This window comes from Hoplias malabaricus, chromosome 3 (genome assembly GCF_029633855.1).
Source record: "Hoplias malabaricus isolate fHopMal1 chromosome 3, fHopMal1.hap1, whole genome shotgun sequence".
Lineage (NCBI taxonomy): Eukaryota > Metazoa > Chordata > Actinopteri > Characiformes > Erythrinidae > Hoplias > Hoplias malabaricus.
The window spans coordinates 20,088,755-20,104,422 of record NC_089802.1 but is presented as its reverse complement, the minus strand read 5'-3'; the positions used below and the strand labels follow the sequence as shown (position 1 = coordinate 20,104,422).

General features: G+C 35.7%; 1 protein-coding gene across 1 annotated transcript; it reads left to right on the top strand.

Annotated features, from left to right (window-relative positions):
- Positions 1 to 856: 856 nt before the first annotated feature.
- On the top strand, positions 857 to 14,656 carry LOC136692353 (kelch domain-containing protein 1). The gene is made up of 13 exons (XM_066665678.1): positions 857 to 1,185; positions 1,972 to 2,042; positions 2,429 to 2,546; positions 4,002 to 4,114; positions 4,607 to 4,691; positions 6,762 to 6,860; positions 6,966 to 7,040; positions 7,646 to 7,704; positions 9,644 to 9,756; positions 10,025 to 10,097; positions 10,187 to 10,271; positions 12,121 to 12,200; positions 12,914 to 14,656. Exons 1-13 carry the CDS (start codon positions 1,108 to 1,110, stop codon positions 13,056 to 13,058), a joined length of 1,194 nt encoding a protein of 397 aa, XP_066521775.1. The 5' UTR covers positions 857 to 1,107; the 3' UTR covers positions 13,059 to 14,656.
- The last annotated feature ends 1,012 nt before the right edge of the window (positions 14,657 to 15,668 follow it).

The window sequence follows — 15,668 nt, the reverse complement described above, 5'->3', positions numbered from 1 at the left end:
TGCTGTTTAATTCATCCGAGCCTATTCCATCTCTCCAGGCACTGCTCCACAGCCAAGTGTTTATATCTCTGATTCTTAAGAATCCAGACTCATGTAGCTACTCCACAGAGTAACATTATTTCCTGCTTTTCTTAAGAACTGTAACTTAATCCTTAAATATTTAAACCTTAAATTTTAAAAACCTTAGTTTTAAACGTTACATTTAAATGATTAAATTAACATTGAAATTTTTTAATATTTTCAATATTTCAGTATGCATTATTTACAGCTTCTGTTCATGGTCAGTTCAATGCACTCCATTTTAAAGTTAGTTTAAAAATATTCATAATGAATTCATATTGACAAAGCCAAGAGGTGTATGTTTATCTTTGTGTATGTTTGACATGTTTATCGATGTCATGTTTATTCCTTTTTCATGGCAGTTTTTCTGCAGATTTTATATTGGTTATACTGATAGCTGAATTATATTGTATCGACCAACGTTAAGAAATATATCATAGATGTTTGGACATTGTCCAGCACTACTTCAGATGTCCTTCATTAGGTGCTTATGCTTGGTGATACAGTACTGCCAGGACGTCAGTAATTATTTTACATAAGGTTTTGGGCTTACGCCATATGTTGTGATTCCAAACTTCTGAAGGCTTTTCTGTAAGGCCTTTATTTACATATTTCAGTTCCCTTTCTTCTCGCAAAGAATCAGATAAAACATTTCGAAACAGTGAAAACTCGTACCAAGTAACATTCTTGGGCGGATTTTGGACAAATATTCAGCTACGTGTGGATTTGGATTTAGACACACGTTATTTTTACAGTATTTACATTCCGAAAGAAAAACAGAGGATAAAGTGGGAATAACACCCACACCTACGGCTCTGGAGAGTTATTTTCCGCATTGCCCTCCCTCAGCAGAGGTAGTGTCTCAGTGTTTCCTGTTAGCATTTACCCATCCGCACAGTGTAAACACACGCGCGCACACGCAGAGTGAGTGAGTGAGTGTGTGAGAGAGGGTCCAGACGCAAGCTCCAGTCAGCGGCTCGGCTCCTCCTCTGTGTCCGGGAGCGGTGAGGGCTCAGCGGGTCTGAGCAAGAGGAACTTCCAGAGTTGATGGAGACTCCTCCGGCTCGGAGTGACCACACGGTCGTGCTTTGTGGAGGGGTGCTTTTCGTGTGGGGAGGGTGTCAGGTAGAAACACCACATAAACTATTTACACTTACTGTATTTACATGTGATATTACAGTCTATACATAGGCTACAGTGATATACAAACGTTTAAGAGTATGTTCTTAATTCTTTGAAAGAGTGGTAACTCTTCCTCCTTGGAAACAAACAATATATAAGCTAGTGCTATTCTTTCATTTGGCATATTTGTGAATAATAATAATAACAACAACAACAATAATGATAATAATAAAACCTTATACTTACAAACTGCACAGGTTATGTGTTTAAGCCAACTGTTCATTAAAATTTATAACATGATCCACAACATTTGCTTTAGACACTTACTAAAGTTACATTTTATCGAGAGTGAATCCTCTGAATGTTATGTAAGTGGATTTTTTACTTGTATGATTAGAATACATGAAAAGTGGCATACACACAACCAAACAAGAATATCTTGTTTTCCAGTAAATTAGTTAAGTGGCGAGGTAGTTTCAGAATCTAGTTTTGTCTCTCCTGTATATTGCATTCAGTTCCATTAATAATGGCTGATATGACTTAATTTAAGAACTGCTAGATAATAAAAGCTTACTGCACAGATAAAGAGATACTTTTAAAATAACATTTTCAGAGACAACTAAAAGGTGTGTACAGAGCATTACACACACTGCCAGAACACAGGACTGTTGAAATAATACTTTTTTGTTCAGGTGGAAATGAAAGTCAAGTGAGGTCATTAGTTTTTCATCATAGCTTTGATGTTTTGTATGAACTCATTGTATTGTTTGCCTCTTTTCAATTTTCCAGTATGTGGACGGAGACGAAGTTGTTCTGCCCAGTGATGAGATTTGGCTCTATGACATGGAGAGTGGACTTTGGTGAGGAGTGAAAACACACCTGTCTATTTTTTTTAATGAGCTGAATTCCTTTCTCATTACTTGCACTGTAATGCTCAGGATTTAACCCATTGATATTAAACACACACACCCACACACTTTTCAGGAACTGAGAGATCTTAAAATCCAAGGCTCGTAGTGTACCACAAAACATAGACGATACAAAGGAATAATGAATTCCTTTGAAAGGCCTTTTTTGTTCTCATGCCTTTTGGCTTGGTGCGTGGGTGTTTTTTGTTTTTTTAATTTTGCATTCAATCACAGAATGGATTTTGTGCTTCATTTTTGCCCCTAGTGGCAACAACACTAAATGAAAACAACATTTTTTCTCCTCTGAGATTTCACTTCAGTGTGTTTTTGTTTGTCAGGGCTCGCAAGGGAATGGGTGGAGAGGTTCCTCCCCTGCTCTCTCAGACATGTGCTTCATTCCTCCAGGGCACGCTCTATGTTTTCGGGGGCTGTGACAACAGTGGCCACACTAACCAGGTGAGCTGTTTTTGGCAGGTATTTAGTGACATCCACAGCTTTGACCTGAAGGGCCACAAACTGCAATCAGCTGCATTGCCACGTAACACTGTCTTTGTGTGCATGAGCCGAGCATGACACAGAAGCACCTTTCACACACGATAACCCAGAAATGTTTAATGATAACCCAGACTTTACCTGGAGGAGCCGTATATGTGAAAGCAAACACCCACAATATTTGTCCTAGACTTTACATGGACTTTATCCTCCCAGTGCTCTAGTTAAACCTCCGGGTAAAATCCGGAGTAAAAGGACCACTCTGGGACAACTCCGGGCCTTATATGCCAGAGTTTCTTTGGAGTTCATATGTGAAAGTGGTTAGACAATGCAGTGTAATACAAGTTGTCTGACATTTTCAAGGCCAAATGCATAAAACAAATTGCTAGATACACTTCTGTTACATTAATAATTTAATTAATTGTCTGCACATATTAAGACTTATCGCCAAATATGGACGCACACTATGAACAAAATGTCAAAATTGTGAGATCATTTATTCACTGTACAAAACTAATAAACTATTAACTATAAAACTAACTATTAAAATGAGCCCAAAGCAACCAAATTAGCATATTAGATATCTACGCTATAATAATAAATAATAAATAACTATTACATTTACATTTACATTTATGCATTTGGCCGACGCTTTTATCCAAAGCGACTTACAAAAGAGGATCTAACATTCAAACTACAGCACAAATTATAAAACATACCTTACATTAAGTGCAATATGCCAGGAAGTAATAAGTGCATTAAAGAAAGACATTCAGTGCAAAAGATACTCTCAGAAGAGCTGGGTTTTCAATGATTTCTTGAATGCAGAGAGGGTTGCTCTGTTGCTCTGATAGTGCTTGGAAGCTCGTTCCACCAGCGTGGTACCAGAGATGAGAATAGCTTCAACTGACCTGTACGGGGGGTTGGTCGTGTTAGTTGGCGCTCCTTTGAGGAACGGAGAGGGTGGGCACTAACGTATGGTTTTAAGAGTCTATTGAGGTAGATGGGAGCAGAACCAGTGAATACTCTGAAGGCCATTATTATAATAAAATTATAAATAAATAAAATAACTAAAAATAAAATAAATAAATAAATAAATAAAAATAAATAAATAAAATAATAAAAAACTATAATAAATGTCCATATTTTTGACCACATAGCTTTAAACATAATGATTGTTAGTTTGATCTGAATGTCGCAGAGCTCAGTCATAAAGAGGCTGTGAGAAGAGAATGACAGTTTGAAAGTAATACCATTCCCACAGAAACAAACAGAAACCACTGTAAACACACTGACCACATTCGCTAAACTTAGTTATGCATGAATAGTGAAGTTATTGTCAGCAGGCCCCTATTACCATAATGTTTGTGTGGTATGTGTTGCTTTAATGATGTCTTTCACTTTGTGTTGTTTGGACAGCTATATGGTGTAGACTTGCAGCATGTAAAGTACATCTGGAGGAAAATCACAGGCTGTGCAGGAACCCCTCCATCTCCCAGAGACAGACACACCAGCTGGGTTTACAAGGACAGGTAATAGAGAGGGCCCCAAACATGCTCTTACAAAATATAATATATGTAAAATATCTAAAGGTGCTCCAGATCATTTCTAAATATAGCTTTTTCATAAAAGATTAAAATCATTGTACTTATTTAGGTTGAATATTCATATGACAGTTATGGTCCTTAATTCTTAATAATTATTTATTAATCTGAAGGCTCATTATTTGCCAGGTGTTGCCAAGTAAAATGTAGTTACTTCTATGACTTATACCTCCACTGCTATGGAACTAATATAATAATTATGTAGTTATGAATAAGGTTGAAATGTGAGTCTACATCCTGGTTCCTCAGCAGTGAAGGTTAAAATACTGCAAAAACCACGTGATAAGAAAGAGATTATATTCATATAGCTAGTTTCAGTTTTGCTATAAGCAAAGAGAAATAAAAAATAAATGTGCTTAAACCAGAGAGAATGAAGACCTTTTGTAAAGCATACATCTGTATTTATTTGTTATAAAATAGGCTCATCTATTTTGGTGGATATGGATGCAAAACAGTTAGAGAGGTCAGCAAATTCAAGAGTTTCAGAGTGGATGAGACATCATGGGTAAGGATGGATACAGGGATTCCAGTTGACAACACTGAAAACAGAAATGCTTTCAGAATGTATAATATCATTTTTACATATTTTACTGTCAGAACAAATCCTTCTGTCACTTCATATTTTTATTAATGTTTTTAATTTTCTTACATAATTGGAAAATATCAGCTGCCCTTTACAGTGTTTCCAAATTTCATTAAAAATGGACTGATAGAAATGCTCCAAAATGACTTTGTATGAGGAATGTTTTTGCCTCTTCCTGTAATTATTTTGAGATTTGAAGTTTAGTTTGGGTAGTGATTAAAATAAAATATGACATAATTATGCAATGATATACGAGAGGGAGTGCAGTAACGTGAAACATTGACACTGAAGATCAGTACACCAGTGCCAATATCTCACATTATATCACGAACCACGAGTGTATTACTGCGATTATACCACAATTTGTTATTGCCATTTATTATTAGGTTTTAAGATAAAGAAGACCGTGAAAAATGTGTTTGTTTATCAACCTTCCGCAAGGAAATATAGTTCCCTTTCGTCACAAATTCCTTTTTTGCTCTTTTCAACGAACTCTGGATCTTTAACTTGTGCGATGTAAACCTCGTCTACATCAGGACAGAGATAAACGCATCAAGTCAATAAAATGTCATGGTTTAACCATTTTTTTTTTACAGTGGATTCAGATCGTAGTGGTATATATCATACACTAAACGATGCCAAGTTCTCTCTGTTTCATTTAAATAGAGTATTTTAGAGTATCACTCCGATGCGAGAGCAGCAGAGAAAAAAGATGTGCATTGACTGGAGTTAAACACAATCAAAGAAATCCATAGACGTAGCAATTTACTTTTTATTCAATCATATATTTATTTCAGATTTATTTTTTTTACAAATAAGAATGCAGAGTCCACTGTGCCATAACTCTTTACTCTGTTCAACATGAGGTGTGCGAATGGAAAATTAACCTGGTGAAAAAGTCCAGGCACAGCTCTGTCTTGTAAGCGCTGGCATCGTTGCTAAGTTACATGTATTTTGCGGAGTGATACCTAAGGAGCTCTATGATCGTGTAATATTACCACTCCTGTAACGTCTCTCAGCCAGGATCGGAACTAACTGTGGTATAATATAAAATATAAGACATTAACAAATCTCACATTTGGCAGTTTAACTGTTTTAGCCTTAAACAGCATTGCTTCCAGAAAATTTGAGACCCTGGAATAAAAACAACTGTGATTTGTTAATTCTCATGAAACGTTATTTAACCCACAAAGTTGCAGAGAATGTCTTTCCAATGCTTTCACTGAAAACTTATTTTTATTTTGAAAATATAAACAAATTTAGTGACTGGTGCCTGCAATGCTCTAAATTGGGACAGAGGTATGATTACCACTGTTAAATCACCTTTACTTTAAATTACATTTATTAATTTGGGAGCTGAGTGTACAAACTTGCAAATTTGCAAGTGGAATTTAAGTGGAAAGTGGCATCTAATTCTAATAACACATTGGATAGTCCCTTTTACGCTTGGCATAGGGGAATTGATGTCCTGATAAAAAATCAGATACTTCTGAGATTAACTTGTGCCCAGAGAAATAGGCAGCGTTTCTGCAAAGAGTTGATATATATCTTGATGCAGCAATGGACTGTGTTATGTAAGTTTTTTTAATGTGGATACATTTATTACAGAAGCATTACGTTTTATCTTTGCAACTCTAAAACTTTCCACCTGACAGCCATGCACATTCAGCAAACACAGGATCTCATCCTTGTCCTACACAGACTATAGGATTTATAGGATTTAAATACAATCAAGTTGGCCAGTGACAACATTGGAAACCTTTATTTTGTAGATTTGTCAGTTGAATACATTTTCAAGAGAGGTAACAAATTTCATATTCTTGTTTTTATTGAAATTTAAATGACAAAACTTTATTGGATTAGTGTGTTTATTTTTACTCATAGAGAAATTATGTACATTTTAAATCATGTAAATGCATCCTGTATGTTAGGTAGTTACTAAACCAATTTTAAAGCTTGGCCTTTCTCAAAGACATTTTGCTTTTTTGACAGGCGATGATTGGTAGTGAGGTTTTTACATTTTGGGGCTGGAACAATGAAGTTCATATGTTTGAACCCAGCCTTGCCACCTGGACAGAACCACAGACACAGGTAAAGAACACATGCCAATGTGAAGTTTAAAAAAAAAACTTTGATAATTTAAAGCATCTGATGCGTTAATGATTCTTTTTCTTGTTTTTTGCTTCTCTTTGGCAGGGTCAGCTTCCTGAGCCAAGGTGCTCACATGCTAGTGCTACACTTGGCAACAAGGGCTACATCTGTGGAGGATTGGTGAGTAGATGACAGTAGTGTCATAAAAAATTAGGCTTAAAGCAATTACTGCAGTGTTGACCCAAACTGATTTATGACCAAAATCTGGTGTCAAATTAGGTTATCTTCCTGGAATCAAGAAATGGTTGCTGTGTTACTGTCCTTGTCTTTTTTGTGGTTTATCCTGATTAACTGTCCAAATGAAAAATATTTTAGCACTTTACATTTTTTGGAGTACTTATTCTTCCTCCTGTCTAGAAGGTCTTTAGTCCTAGAGCTCTCATCATCACTAAATCATTGTGTTTGCATGGCTCATGAGAAGCAGAAACCTAAGAATGCACTTTGGAGGTGTGGAAAACAATCCTGCATATTTTTTTCAGAACCCCAAAGCATTACTCTTTTTTTTCTTGACATGAAAATATTGCATTTAATGAGTGATTTGACTGGAAATTATGTAACTGAATAGTAGTCTCTGACTTGGCGCAGTGCTTCATATTAAACTTGGTATTTAATTTTAAACTGTGTTTTGCATCACTTAAATTAGCAATGGTATTCCCTATTGCATGGCTGTAAAGTTTATAGGCCCAAAAAAATTGCATATTTTCATAAGACATTTCTCATTTCAGGAAACTGACACTATAGACATTTATTGTTTAGACCTGGACTCTTGGACATGGTCCCAAATGTAAGTACTGTCCCTGCCTTTTCCTGTGAGTAGTAAGCTAAACAAAAATGTTCTTGTAGTATAGATAATGTTTTGTTAAGTCTAGTCTGAGAGACATAGCTGACTGAGACCCAGCAATAAAATTGCTGTCATATATAAATAGTACAGTACACTGCAGAAGGTTTAATCATATTCATTTGCATAAGTCACACCAGTTTATGAACAGGTAACTGGCAGTACAGTCAATTTAGTCAGGCTAAAGCCTTACACCTGAACAGAGTTAAACAACACTGGCTCAGGTTAGAAGATATAGAGCAATAAAAATGCAGCTCTGTTGCTGTAGTAATAGCTGCTGGTTGCTCAGCATTAGGGCCATCTTTGCAAATATGAAAGCCACAGTTACTATTTGTATATGACCTCGTTTTGCAAAGAGTAAAGTGAAAGTTTCAGTAAATGATTCACGTGAAGACTCTGAATCTATTGGTTGTAAAACTTGCATATGTTGTATAACTGTGTATGTGACAAATAAATTGAATCTAATCTATTCTAATATTTATAATCCTCTACAAAATATATTGTGATTAACTATTGTTAACATCAGTAGAACATTTCCAGTATCATATTTTAAGTGTGCTGTTGATATTTTCAATAATATTAGGATAAAAATGTAAACCAAAGCTAATAACTTTAAATATGACTGGAATATATGATTAGGTTTCACAGCATAGAAATCCAGGGGCTTGCTCTGTAGATTACATATATTACACTGTTGATATGTATTATGAATTTAAATTTTGTGCAGAATTACTTTAAAATGCAGTAATATTGTTATTATTAAATCAGCAAATACAGCCCAGTTTCCCAACATCAGGTCTCAGTTGTGGTCCATATTTGAGGATATTTTTTTTGCTTTTATCTTAGTTTTATGAAATAAAAAGTAAAAATCTTGACCTTGGTAGATTTATGGATTTCTAAACAGCATACCTATGTGTTTTCAAAAACAGTAAAAGCTCAGAGGTGATACTGAACTGATGCCCTCACACTGTTCATCATTTGACGTCTGTGTGTGTAGACACACACAACTGTCTCATCTGATCTGTTTGCAAACAATAAAGCAGTGCTATTATCTGGGAATATCGTTTTACCTCAGTTAGGTTAGTTGGGTAATGTAAGTGAAAATAAGTTCACATCATCTATACACTATCAGATAAACTGTACAGGTACATTATTGTAAACTAAAGGTACAAACAGTGTAAATGTACCTTTAAATGCACAACAGTGGTTTTAAAGTACAGTTGTGTTCCCTTAATTTACATTATATTCTCTTCTTCAGAGGAGAGGTGAATATTTGTAATCTTTAATTATGGATCTGTACATGAAATGCATATGAAATCAACACAATGTAATCTACAGTTAATATAAAATATGGTACAATTGTTTTCTCTAAATAAATGTACTGAATATGTAGCCTTGAGGATACAACACTAATAACTGTTTTTTTTTTGGAAGTGTAGAGAGCGAGATTTTTATGTTTTATTTCACAATTACAGCTTAGAACATCTGCTTTGAAATCAGTATTATAATCTTGAACTTAAATTTGCACTAAACATGTTGTATTAAGTATGTTAAATTTATTCTAATTGGTATTAATTTCTATAAATAATAAGGTTTTTACTTAGAAAAATAAAGAAAACATGACTCGGGGTTTGAATTTAAAAATGACTATACAAGAAATCCCACTAGCTTGAATTTCCTTGAATTTCTTTTCCTTAAATTCATGTAGTAAATAAATATGACATGTAATTGTTAACAAATTCGCAACCTATGGTGCACACATACATCAGACGTGATACATCAGCTTTATGCCTTAAATATTCATTATTCAGCTATTAATTCTAATTGACTCAGACCATACTCTGAGCTTAATATGTACAAAATATTTGTTTGTGTGTTTTTTCAGGGAGTCCCTGGCCGCTCGTCTGCCAATGGGCCGCTCTCTACACACACTCACTCCCACGTCACACAACACACTCTTCTTATTTGGGGGTCTCAACACTGCTGGGAAAGTCCTCAGTAAGTTCATAGGTTAAAGTTTTACACATATATAACAGTGTTGTCGGAAATAAAAAATTTTTGGATAAAATCTAAAAACTCTAGCTGCTTTTTACTCTGTACAGTTTTTTTGATAAACGGACTGATAAAAACAGCATGGAATTAATGGTTTATCCTTTCACATTCTTTTAAATATAAGATTGTTTTTCCCTTTCCTATAAATGTATTATTGTGAAGACACTGTCTTTTTCTGAGAGTGAACATAACAATACACTTTTTTTTTGTTTAGGTGATGGCTGGGAATTTGACACTATAACGACAGAGTGGAAAGAGAGGCAGCATCCCCACAAAGACAAGGCCAGGTGAGATGTAAATAATGGGTGATGACCTTAGCTAGGGACAGTATGGAGAAAACCTATTTGTGTTTTGTTGATGGACTGTCTGCCTGTAGGCTGTGGCACTCAGCAGTACAGGGGAAGGACAATGACGTGGTGATTTTTGGAGGAAGCCGTGAATATGTAGTGATTATGGACTCGGTATGTACCTTTTTACAGAGACAGCACCAGAACAATTGGTAGAATTAAGAAATCACATAAAAAACTATAGAACTATACCATATAGCTATAATGATTTTGTACAGAAATAGCACTAGGAAAAACTGTATGAAAAATTAGAACACTCCATTATATAACATGGCAATAACATTATTCACATATATATTAAAATCTTCAGTTTGCTCCTGAAAACTGTTTCTAAACTCTCAAATAAAACCACTTTTGATTTTATAACTAGAAGAGAAGTTGAACATTTCATTCAGTCATGTTCTGTTAACGCTTCATCCTGTTTCAGGGTCATAGTGGGTCTGAAGCCTGTCCTGCATCATTGGGCGCAAGCTACAAAAGCATTAAAACATGAATATATTAATTAATAAATTGCCATATGCTCATATTTAACATTTGGATATAGCAGCGTCAGTCTAAAGAACAGATAGAGGTGTTATTAATCATGACATTAATGTTTGTCACATAAGTAACCCCCCCACCCCACAAAGAACACTTAAAAAAGGGGTTAGCTAACTATCACTGTGTTGGTATAATTACCTTCAGTTAGGGAACAGCATTGTATCCTGTTGTTCCATTGTAAATGAACTGAATGATCACTGGATTAGGAACATCTACCTTGTATCTACACTCATTGTCCATTTTATCAGCTCCACTGACCATAGAGGAGCACTTTGTAGTTCTACAATTACACACTGTAGTCCACCTGAGTGTAGAGTTTTTAAAGCCTACAGTGTCACTGCATGAATGAGAATAGTCCACCAACCAAAAATATACAACCGATAGCATCCTGTGCCACTGATGAGTAATAGAGGACAACCAACACAAACAGAGTGTTTAAAAACTCTCACAGCACTGCTGTGTCTGTGCAGCTCATTCTGGCACAACACACACTAACACACCACCACTTCAGTGTCACTGCAGCGCTGACAAATGATCCAACACCCAAATCATACCAGCTCTGTGGTGGTCTTGTGGGGGTCCTGACCATTGAAGAGCAGGGTGAAATGGGAACATATGCAGAACAGGTGTATTACAGTGTGTAATTGTAGAAGTACAAAGTCCTCTTGTATGGTCAGTGGAGCTGATAAAATGGACAATGAGTGTAGATACAAGGTAGATGTTCCTAATCCAGTGATCATTCAGTGCAGGTTGTACTGTGTGTACATGTCACTCCTGGCTCTTTATTTTATTGTTCAGTTTAAAATGTAGTTTACGCAAAGGTACCAATATATACTTTTCCAGTTGAAAAGTAATTGTAATATAAAATTTTAATACCTGTGAAAATCAAGGTTTTTACCTTGTTAACATGCCCATATGCTGCTGTATATATGCTGGGAGTGGTATCATAAGTAAAATTAACCGTCAGCTTTCAGCTTTGAAACTGTAGCTTTGCATATATAGCCTCAAATGCGTGAATTGAGATATACAGTGTTTCTGACATCATAAATATAAGGAACAAATCCCATTCATTTGCGGGAAAAGGATTTCAAGTTGCATGTCAGCAGTAGAGGTATAGATGGAGATAGAGGCTGGGCTAATTTCATAGTTTTATTGATTGAAGATGAAAATGTAGTTTTAAATGTAAGATAATTTTACAGCATTAGGGATTTTTTTTTCTTGAAAAAACTTTTAAACATATAATTTCGGTGAACAGAAATTAATTGGTAGTGGTTTAATTCATGACCCATAGGAAGACTTCAAGATAAACAACTGGAAGTTATTGCAATTAGAATTTCATGGCGTAAAAATGGCATAATTGACAAAGATCATTTATAAAGGTCTTGTTTAATCATTTCCCATATTCATTAATCTCTCTTCTAAGGTCACAGCACTCAGGTGTCCATCTCAGAGCCACTGTAGCGATGTGCTAGTGTTTCAGATGCAGCCCTACTCCCTATCCAGGTAAGTTAAAGCCCTACACTGAGTTTGAATGTCAAAAATCTTCCTTCCTTTCCTAATGTTTAACTTCTAAATTATGAAATGAGGGGGTCCACAGTCGAGTGCGGGATGCCTTGTGATGCAGTTGTAAATGAGCCTACTGTAACCAAGCTCAATGTAGAACATCAATTAAAACATTTGCAGCAGTGCAGCTGCATTCCCTGGAGTGATGGAGCACCATTCTGTAACATTTGATGGGAGAATCCGGATGTTGTCTAGAACTCTCCTGACATCTACTGTAAAGAATTCCACAAGATGCTAATAATTGTGCTTCATTCAGAAGAAAGGATGGATGAGCAAGTGTCTACAATCTTGAGCTGGAACTAGGAGGGTGCTTGATGTCTATTTAACCCCTTTTCACAGCCATAAAATGCTGTGCATAATATGGAACTCTGTGTTCACAAGAAAGCAAGCTAGTAAACCTTTATAATATTGTTTTAAATGCCTTTTAAATAGTACCTTTTATTGTAGCAGATGTGTTTTTGATATCAAAAAAGATGCAGTGTCTGTTTTCATTCTGCAAAGCCTTTATACAGAAGTTTGAACCTTCTCACTTCTCCATTTTTACCACTTATTGCTCACTAACAGCTCAACACAGATTGCCAACAGTGTCCTGGTTAATTTGGAACATTTCATGTATTGTAATGTTTGTCTTAAACAATACTTCCTTTTCTTAGATTATGTGAGGACTGCATAGGACAACACTCACCCATTCTGCAGGAGCAGGCATCATGTTTACCTCCTAGAATCCAGGAAACACTTCGTAAGAGGATGTTGTACTTCAGAACATTTACAAAACAGGAGAAAAGCACTTCTGCGTGAGCACACATGAAGTCTGCATAAGCTACAATATATTGGCTTTATCCGGTCTACTATTTTGTGAGCATTTTACAACATACTGTTGTTTCAGAAACACTGAAATGTGTATTTTCTATTTTTGGAGTTAATAACAAAATTTTATTAGCCCTATAATTAACCTGCAAATTCATATAATTTCAGTGTCGGTTAAACCCACTTTTCCTTGTGTACTACGGGACCGGCATTTTTAATGACATATATGCCAACCAAGGACCTCTAATTTTCATTAAAGCTGCTTCGTTTGTAGTTTTGCCGGCTTTTTCGGTAGCCACCTGTCAGCTTCCTGCCAGCCTGATTAACTCAGCTGTCTCGAAGTTGATTCTGATGACATTTGTCGCCGCTGCATTTTGGGGACTTAAATAGTTCTGTCGCGTCATTTTCCTCCACTTTAACACTTCTGTCATCAGTCATTAGTAAAGAAGGTGCAGTTTACTCAACTTAATACTATTCCTCTACCACTATACCTCAATCAACAGACCTCTCAAGCTTATTATTGTTAAATACACACTCTGGGCCATAACCATTCTGCAGCATTTAAATGCCTAGCATGCCTGTAATTTACGGAGATTTGGTCTTACACACATTCCAAAGCCAACCTGGACTCCTGCCCAAAATTATCTGAGTTCTCCTCCCTGTTTCAGCCTTCACAGGCATGGTCTGTGCTAGCAAATTTGAGTTATGCAATAACAAAATTTTGGGAGTAGGGCCATGCCCGGACACCTCCCCTCAGCCTTATATACCCTGCATTTCCATGTCAGGCTAACTCACTCACACCTCCGCCACATCTCCAACCTTTCTCTTGCATTCATCTAACCAACTTAAAAGGGGAGGGGGGCAGGGGGGTTTGGCTGTACACACATTCCAAAGGCAACCTGAACAAAAATATCTTAGCTCACGCCCCCTAGAAAAGAAACGAGATAACTTCATGTTGCATTGCAGGATCCTTTATATAATCATGTACAGTCATTTATGATGTATAATCATAAACGACTATAGCAGTGCCTGGGTTTTTGCCAGAAAGAAAATTGTTTCAGCTTATTGAAAGTTAAATGTGACATACACTCACTTTCCATCTGTGGTATGCTTTTTTTTCCCTATGCATCCTTTCTTTCTGATTGGAGAGACTCAAGAGGAGGCGGGACCACTCTGAAGTGTCTGTACTGTATGTTATGCGTAGCACAATATCAGAAAAGCGCATTGTCAGGTTTTTTTTTTTTTTTTTTTTTTAAATAACAGAACCAACAGGGTTGATTTATTTCAGTTTCTGTGTTGGTAGGAGCTCCAGATCCCCATTTTACTGAAAATGCTTTTTCATAATATGTCCCTTTTAAATGTTTGGTTCAGGTTTATGCCTCCCAAGGAAGAAATTATACTAATAAATATCGGAAAAGTTGTGGCAAAGAATCAGGTGTAAAAGTTATTTTTAATGATAATTAAATGTTGCCTTAATGAATAATATTAAGGCATACATTTCCAATGGTCTACAGTAAGAAATGCTAATGCTAATTTTGTATGTAAATATAAATAAACAAATAAATGAATACCTACACTAGTGAAATAAAAAAAAAGTGAAAAAGTTGCTATTTTTGCTTTATTTACCAGCTTCGTGTTTACCTTCCCATTTCCACCTTGAATGTTTCAGTAGACGAGGCTGACATTCTCTTCCTTATAAACTTTTGTTCTTTCACCTTAAATGTCATTTTATGAGTCAGTCATTTGCTTCTTATTCACTGTTTTCATATTCAGTCATTTATGGGTCAGTTTAAGAGGCTAATGTTGGTGTTACTGAGATTATGCAAGCATCAAGTTAGCTTTTGCAACTTAACACTTAGTCCTCAGTTTCTTCCTATAAAACACAAAAATCATGGAATTTAAACCTTTAATCCATACAGGTCTGCACTTTTATATTTTTTTGCAAATTATTTGCTTTCCTGTTTAGGGGAAAATGAGCCAACTTAGCATCTATCTTATAGAAGCTGCCTTCATCTTTCAAATACATTGCCAATATTTATTATAATGTTTACATTCTATGTCTGGTCATGGGTCATGTAGCTTTTTATGTACGTTAGAAGTTAATATGTTTGCTTCAAGACAGTTTGTCTACGAATGTGTCATACTTTATGCAATATGCAAAAGTTATTGTAATTGGACAGGCAGCAGGATCACAGGTCGAAACACAAACAGATTTCCCTTTCAGAACAGACTTAAAGAAGAATATACTGGCTGTAGCACGGCTGTTGCAAATGACAGTGCTTCAATTCAAATGTATTCAGTTTAATGACACATCCTGGCCATTTCATGATTCAGTACAGTAAATACAATACATATTGATCATTTAACTAACCTGTGATTATTGGGAAATGTTGAAATTTTGAAATATCCTTTTTTTAAACCATAATGTATATGTATTAATGTTTTTTTGAACAATTCTGTTACATAGAGCTGTTACATAATTGTTGAGAAAAACTGAAATTACCCATTGGGATCCTAGACATTTGTACAGTACTCTATGCATGTTTTACAGTGCCTTAAAACAGAATTACTGATCCAGGACCAGATGTTCCACCCTACTAG